Genomic DNA, 8,488 nt, shown 5'->3' on the forward strand with positions numbered 1-8,488 from the left:
CTCCGGAGTGGGACCTGAACCCACAACCTTCTGACTCAGAGACGAGAGTGCTACCCACTGAGCAAGTGCTGACACTGGAGTTATCTTGCAGCCATCTTTTTCTAAAACTATGGTGCTCAGGCAGTAAATCTTGCTACATAGGGGCAAGGATAAAACTTGTGGGATCAGGCATCATTTGACCCAGTTATAGGCCTTACACATTCAAAGAAACCAGAGGAGATTATTGACATTTGGGAAAACAGCCTCTGTATTATTACAGGTAATTTAGCCAACATTATTCTTATGTGAACTACTTTATTGACCCTTGATTTACAGTTCTTAACTCTCCTTCAAAACAAATGTAAAGGAAACAAACATATCACACTTCAGAAATGGCATTTCAGCAAACTTTTTCTTGGAAGAAAAATACTTTTACTCAGAGGAAATGGAGTGGAATAAATAGATTATTCAATTCATGGTCCTTTGTGGAAATCCAGATCTAAAGATAAGCCATACCCTGCTGTTTCGCACACTCACTGATACTTCAGAAATCAACACCATTGGTGAGACTGTTGGTGCTCTTTTGCTTGAGGGATTTTTATCCCCATTAAGCTCAAGGCAAAAGCACAGGAACAACCATAAAGACCTTTAATTAGAATAGTAAATGTCAGGATTTCACATCAGAACTTTGCTTTCATTGTGGGCCATTACTGTATTTGGGTAATGCCAAATACTTGTCGACACTGTGTGTAGTGAATCATTTGATCATATCTAGACAGATAACCATGTATGCGATACACCATTACAGGACACTGTTAGAAATAGTTAGAAAGGGATCAATAATGATAGATTAAGATCAGGTAGCATTTGAGCAACCGACCATGGAAAGAGTTGTTGATACACTTACCAAAATTACTAATGAATGAAGCAATTTTCTTTTCTTTGTTTAAGATGGCACTTTGTAAATGACACTACAGAACTCAATTTTGTTCACTTCAGGCAAGATTAAGGAGGGAATGTACAAATGCGATTGATCTGAAAATGTATGTGCCCGGGGATTTTTGATAGTGGTTAGGTAAAAAAGATTTGCATTTATGTAGCACCTTATCATGTCATCAGGATGCCCAAAGTGCTTCACAATCAATTAATGACTTTTGTCGTTGTTTTGTGGGCAAGCAATGCAGTGAATTTTCACACAACAAGGTCCTATAGACAGCAAAAGATAGATTATATGTCCGAATTGCCCTTCAATTGGACAATACCCCTGTACAACAAACTACTGGTAAACTGAAGTTAGCAAGTATTTTCAGTGTAAGATGTATTTTAAAAGCATATTATTAATGTGCACAGATTTGAAAATTAAAGAATTAGTTAGATCAGAAAGATTAACCAGAATTTGCTCAGGTTTATCTTGTAGTAACTGTGGGTGCCCTTTATCCTTGATGTATTTTTTTCTTTGAACCTAAGAGGAAAGGGCAGGAGTAATCATAAAGTTATTCATGGATCACACTGAAATAATAAGACAATGAGCCACAATTTGCTATTACTGGAACAAAGGCAATTCCAAATAAATCTGATAGGGAGCAGAATGACTCATTTCAAAGAAACATTACAGATGAGTTTGTTCTCCCGATGAACAGAAACTGTTCTGTAATTGATTTTCTACTGCAGTCAAATTGAAGTAGGAGTGCTCATTGCAAGCGTAGCAATTTGTATTGCTATTGCCCTGTGAGATTTATTATTGCACTATAACACAATTTCTTGAGCTATTTGTAAATGACAGACATATATAGCAAGTCCAATATCATCGCTGCTTTCGAGTACAAAGAGCATGCAAACTACAAAAGGGCTAGGTAGTCGGTCTCAGCCTTTATATGCTATCTTAATCCAAGCACTGGACTTACCTATATTCCCTGAGCATACTCAGAAACAATTGTGATCCAAAACCATGTGATATTGAGGCAACACCAATGATACGATTGAGAGTTTTTCATTGCAGGACATATTCCTGTTATTAACGTCAAATTTGAAAAGACTCATGTTGTAATCCCACTGCAATAAAGTGTTTCAATGGGCCTTTGTAACATGCTCACACAATGTATTGAACATTGCAAATACCTGCACACATTAACATCTTGTGTTAAATACCCAAGTCCATCACAAGATGCCTTCTTTATGTAATTGGGCTTAGTGACTATACTACACTGGATAACTGTCAGTGAACTGCTTGGCTGATCTAATAGTCTTAAAACATCAACATTTTGCTCCTGGATTCTTGTTCAACAGGAGCGCTAATAGGAGAATCAAACAAAGGTGTCAGCGAGCCAGATTCACCGTGCTCCCTATTTTTTGGCCATTAAAATGAATTTCCAGGCAATAAAAGGACACGGAGAAATAACAATAGAATAGATAACTCTGGTTGAAAGAGCTAACACCAGCACAGATACAATGGGATAAACAGACACCTTTTGTGTTTAAGCTTCTATAGATATGTGAAGAGAAAAAGATTGGTGAAGTCAGAATCAGGGGAATTTATAATGGGGAACAAAGAAATGGCAGACCAATTAAATACATACTTTGGTTCTGTCTTCACAAAGGAGGGCACAAATAACCTCCCAGAGATGTCGGGGAACATAGGGTCTAATGAGAGGGAGGAATTGAATGAAATCAGTATTTGTAGGGAAATGGTGTTAGGGAAATTGATGGAATTGAAGGCCGATAAATCCCATGGGCCTGATAATCTACATCCTAGGGTAATTAAGGAAGTGGCCCTAGAAATAGTAGATGCATTGCTGGTCATCTTCCAAAATTCTATAGACTCTGGAACAGTTCCCATGGATTGGAGGATAGCTAATGTAACCCCACTATTTAAAAAGGGTGGTAGAGAGAAAATGGGGAATTATAGACCGATAAGCTTGACATCGGTAGTGGGGAAAATGCTAGAGTCCATTATAAAAGATGTAATAGCAGAGCACTTGGAAAACAGTGACAGAATCGGACAGAGTCAGTATGGATTTACAAAAGGTAAATCATGCTTGACTAATCTACTGGAATTTTTTGAGGATATAACTGGTAGAATAGATAAGGGAGAACCAGTGGATGTGGTATATTTGGACTTTCAGAAGGCTTTCAATAAGGTCCCGCATACGAGATTAGTGTGCAAAGTTAAAGCACATGGGATTGGGGGTAAGGTACTGTCTTGGATAGAGAACTGGTTGGCAGACAGGAAGCAAAGGGTTGGAACAAACAGGTCTTTTTCCGAGTGGCAGGCAGTGACTAGTGGGGTACCGCAGGGATTGGTGCTAGGACCCCAGCTATTCACAATATATATATAAATGATCTAGACGAAGGAACTAGATGTAATATCTCCAAGTTTGCAGACAACACAAAGCTGGGTGGGCATGTGTGCTGTGAGGAGGATGCCGAGAAACTCCAGTATGATTTGGACAGGTTGGGTGATTGGGCAGATGCATGGCAAATGCAGTATAATGTGGATAAATGCGAGGTTATCCACTTCGGTGGCAAAAACAGGAAGACAGATTATTATCTGAACGGCAATAGATTGGGAAAACGGGAAGTGCAACGAGACCTGGGTGTCCTTGTGCACCAGTCGCTGAAGGTAAGCATGCAGGTGGTTAAGAAGGCAAATGGTATGTTGGCCTTTGTAGCGAGAGGATTCGAGTACAGGAGCAAGGATGTCTTGCTGCAGTTGTACAGGGCCTTGGTGAGACCACACCTTGAGTATTGTGTGCAGTTTTGGTCGCCTTATCTGAGGAAGGATGTTCTTGCCGTGGAGGGAGTACAGCGAAGATTCACCAGACTGATACCTGGGATGGCAGGAATGACGTATGAGGAGAGATTGGGTCAATTAGGCTTATATTTGCTAGAGTTTAGAAGAATGAGAGGGGATCTCATTGAAACTTATAAAATTCTAACAGGACTAGACAGACTAGGCGCAGGAAGGATGTTCCCGATGGTGGGGGAGTCCAGAACCAGGGGTCACAGTCTAAGGATAAGGGGTAAGCCATTTAGCATTGAGATGAGGAGGAATTTCTTCACCCAGAGAGTGGTGAACCTGTGGAATTCTCTGCCATACATGGCAGTTGAGGCCAATTCATTAAATATATTCAAGAAGGAGTTGGATATATTTCTTGAGGCTAAAGGGATCAAGGGATATGGGGAGAAAGCAGGGACAAGGTACTGAATTTGGATGATCAGCCATGATCTCATTAAATGGCGGAGCGGGCTCGAGGGGCCGAATGGCCTACTCCTGCTCCTATCTTTTACGTTGATTTCTATGAGGCTATGCAGAACAAAAATGTTCAATAGTGGATCTCTGAGCATTAGATGGAGGGTCACCCTGATGGTGTGTAGAACTCTTGATATGATTAAATAAACGAGCTCAACATACTTTTAGTTCTTTGTGCCCCTGATGCACCACATTGTCTTATAGAGCACATTTTTTATGTGTTTTCACTTCACAGCAGTAACAAAATAATTGAAGCCAAACTTATTTTTGTTTGAGTTTCCATCTCAGGTGAACTAACCTGAAGAAGTTAACTTCACATTACATAGGCTTTATACTACTGTGGTATAGCTTTTAAACATTAATATTAAATATGTACTATGCAAAGCAGGTTAAATCAGAGGCTTCCAGCCTCATTAACATATTTAAATTGCCAACCCGCCTCCTGGGAGTGGGTTGGCTGCCTGCCCCTTGTCTCGCCTCGGTAAAACCCGGAAGTTGGCAGGTTGGAGCCGGCTTCCCGACGCGCTTGTAACTTTTCCCCATTTAACCCCTCACCCACACCCAATCCCACACGCTTCCCCATGTTAAAATTCCCCCCCGCGATGTGATTGACTCTTAATGCTCTTGGGGCAACCAGGGTATGGGCAATAAATACTACCTTGCCAGTGTTGACCCCATCACAAGAACTAATCAAAACGTATCACTCAGTGCTGCCTCCTTTCACCATTCGAAAGCAATATCAGGTTCAAACTGGTATGTGTGATACAGTACCAGTGTCAATATATCCTCATGAAGCAAAATATGAAAAAAATTAATTTGATGACTATTAAGCATCTTTCCCATGTAAATTCACAATAGCTGTGAGACTTTAAATTATATAAAATTGCATCTCGCTCATCAAGACCGCCTGCTTCCACCTTCGTAATATTACCTGTCTCTGCAGTTGCCTCAGCCCATCCGCTGCTGAAACCCTTATCCATGCATTTATTATCTCTAGACTTGACTATTCCAATGCTCTCTCTGCCGGCCTCCCATCTTCCACCCTTCATAAACTTGAGCTCATTCAAAACTCTGCTGCCCATATCTTAACTCGCACCAAGTCCTGTTAACCCATCACTCCTCCTACATTGGCTCCTGGTCCAGTAATGTCTCAATTTAACGTCTCATCCTCATGTTCAAATCCCTCTATGAGCTTGCTCCTCCCTATCTCTGTAACATCCTCCAGCCCTACAACCCTCTGAGAACTCTGCGTTCTTCCAACTCTGGCCTGTTGTGCAACCCCACTTCCTTTGCCCCACCGTGACGGCCATGCCTTCAGCTATTTGGGCCCCAAGCCCTCGCCGTAAACCTCACTGCCTCTCCACATCTCTCCTCCTTTAAGACGCTCCTTAAAACCCACTTCTTTGACCAAGCTTTTAATCACCTGTCCTAATGCATCTTTCTTTGACTCGATGTCAACTTTTGTTTGATTATGCTACTGTGAAACGTCTTGGGATGGTTTACCACGTTAAAGGCGCTATATGAACGCAAGTTGTTGTTGGATCTTACAAATGATGTCGGACTGGATAGGGACAGCTCTGAAATATTCCACTTCTTCTCATATACAGACAAATCAATTAAAAAACAATTAAACAGCTAGTGATACCACTGCAGCATGTATACATTAACTCTTTATTTAATTTAATAACAATTTTATTGGGGCAGTAATTCCTCCCCAAACGCGTGAGTACGGAAGGGGTACTCACGCATCTGGCCGGAGGAAATGCCGGTTTTCAGCATGCACAGCGCATGCGCTGAAAACCGGCATTTCCTCTCCTCTAACCCAAGAGTTGAAGAGGCTAGCGCGTGCGCTGTAGGGGGCAGCACGTGCGTCTTGGATTTCCTCTGTTTTGGGGGATTTGCGCATGTGTAAAGGCCTCCGGTCTTTACGCTTGTAAAAAGCACACGTAAGTATTTATTTTTACAAGTAAGTGGTGTTTTAGTGCAATTTAGAAAAAAAATTTCCACAGGTTTATTATTTTAAAGAATCTACAATAAGGTAAGTTTAGTTTTAGACCCTTTTTATTAAAAATTTATTTTTTCAAAAAAAAATTATTGTTTAAATTATTTTTTTTAACTTATTTATACTTAATTTAATGATTGGGATGTTTTTTTAAATTTTATTTAAAGTTTAACTAGTGTTTTGGGGTGCAGTACTTCTCATGAGTTTGACAGTTCTTACTCTCAAACTTATGAATGAAGTTTCCCCTCCCCTGATTGGCTGAACAGTGCTCACCTGATCCCAGCCGGCACATCGCACTAACTACGCCGCTGGGTCAGGTTAGCACAGCGCGCCGACATCAGAACCTGGCCACTGAAAGGAAATCCACTGCGGGCCAGGTTTCAGATGTCGGCGCGCAGGGTGAGTGCACATCGGGGGCTTGCACGCGCGGCAAGCCCCCGACACCAAGTTCTGGGCCAATATATTTCTTGAGGTAGTGATTTTCTACTGAGGTAATGATGCAATTCAAAGGCCTTTTTAAGAGTATTGTATTAAATACACATGCTCCAGCCACAAAAATTCACAATATAACAAAACTGCATCACTCATTTCTGATTCTTAAAACTAAGCAATATCTAGGCACTTGATTATACGTGATCCATTGTTTTTTTTACCCTGAAGGATTCTGTATCATTCTGTATGCTTACCTGGAATGGTTGAGAACTATTAATAAACAGAGTCTCTCTTAGCCATTTGTCACCATGGTTATCATATTTTTCCCAAAGTTGCTCTCCCTTCGTATTCCGGTATGTCCTTTTATGCACGGACAGCTTAAAAATCTGTTTTCCAAACATGTGATAATGGAAACGGAAGATACAGGTCTTGTTGACATGATTGACTGTGGCATCCAGGATTGGGCTGAGGAGAACAGCTGTATTTCCAAATTGTTGGTCAGATGCTTCTATGTAAAGGTAGTAGCCATCTGCTGTTCCCAATGTGTGGTCTTTTGATGGCCCTGTGTTGACTGTTGATGTTTGTCCCATATTTCTTGTCCAGTCAAAATCATCTTCTTTAGCTTGCTGCCAGTTACACGACCCGTTTTCAAAATTACAGAGCAGATCATGTGCTGTCAAGGGCAGGAAAAAATATCTTTGATTATCTTTGAATGTATAATCATCCACAGACACTTGTAAGTTGAAAATTGTTTTCTAATATCAGCCAGCATAAGAGGGCATGGCTGGAATCATCTGCAACTTAAAAGCACTGGAAGCACAGAGTGAAACTGCCATTCCACATTGTGTGTAATACACTCTATCGTGAACTTCACCCAACCTCTTCAACTTCCTGAGAAAAGGTTCTGCAGGTGTCTTCCTGCCCTTCTATAGGTAAATGTGTGATTTTGACTCTGAGTGATGGTGTAAAATGGGTGATATCGATTCAGCTGTCCATTATACATCGCTCTGGATTTTTATTTCCATTGACCCCACCAGAGTATTTGGAATCAAAAGGTGGTTCCCCAACTTAAATATAACCAGTGGGTGCCCAGGGTATTAGGAGTGCAACTTGAGTGCCATAGCATAGGGGAAAAACTAAAGACAGATCTTCAATGCTTCAAGGGACTCCAGCAGCTCCAGCCCCAGAAACTTTGTGGTTGAGGCCCATCAGCCCCCTTGTAAATGGTCGCGGTGGTGGGCGGGGGGGTGGTGGTTGGCAAAATTTGTGAAGTCTGGCAGCCAGGGTGTTTGGAGGTTCAGACCTAGGTTTGCATCTCCAGATGGGCCCCACTTCAACCACGGGCAAGGCTGGTACATCTTCATTCGCTCAGCATACCGGCCACCAGGCTGGGCTGAGGAAACTCCTGGTCTGGGAGTCCTCTCCCTCCTCTGACATGAGTGATTTTTTTTGAGGGGGGCGTGGTGTTGGAGGGAGCTTGAAGGCTCTACCCTAAACAAGAGAAATTGCAGAAATTGGTGGGAAAGTCCAGGACCCAGCATATCATATATGGATCCTGGCCTAATTTCCAACCCATAAGCCATACAGCTGCCTGACTTACAGAATTTTGGGCAAGTAGCACATTAGCCAATATTAATCAACATCATTAGAAAATAGTGATTAAGCTAAAGAATGATAAATCTGGACATTTATGCATGTGTATGTAAAATAATGAATACAAATATTCTTTTCAAGTTAAACATAAACTTCTTGGATGAGCAAACAACATCCGTTCTCAAGTTTCACTTACCACAGTTGTCTTCATCAGAACCATCACCACAGTCATC

General features: G+C 41.4%; 1 protein-coding gene across 1 annotated transcript in view; it reads right to left on the minus strand.

Annotated features, from left to right (window-relative positions):
- malrd1 (MAM and LDL receptor class A domain containing 1) overlaps positions 1-7,318 on the minus strand; it is a 408,505-nt gene extending 401,187 nt beyond the window's left edge. Inside the window, exon 1 of the mRNA XM_085987833.1 lies at positions 6,917-7,318. Within this exon, the coding sequence (XP_085843959.1) occupies positions 6,917-7,252 (336 nt within the window). The 5' untranslated portion in view covers positions 7,253-7,318. The remainder of the gene's footprint in view (positions 1-6,916) is intronic.
- Between the last annotated feature and the right edge of the window lie 1,170 nt (positions 7,319-8,488).

Source organism: Somniosus microcephalus, chromosome 5 (assembly GCF_052327205.1).
Source record: "Somniosus microcephalus isolate GS21.2 chromosome 5, FLI_Smic_1.0, whole genome shotgun sequence".
Lineage (NCBI taxonomy): Eukaryota > Metazoa > Chordata > Chondrichthyes > Squaliformes > Somniosidae > Somniosus > Somniosus microcephalus.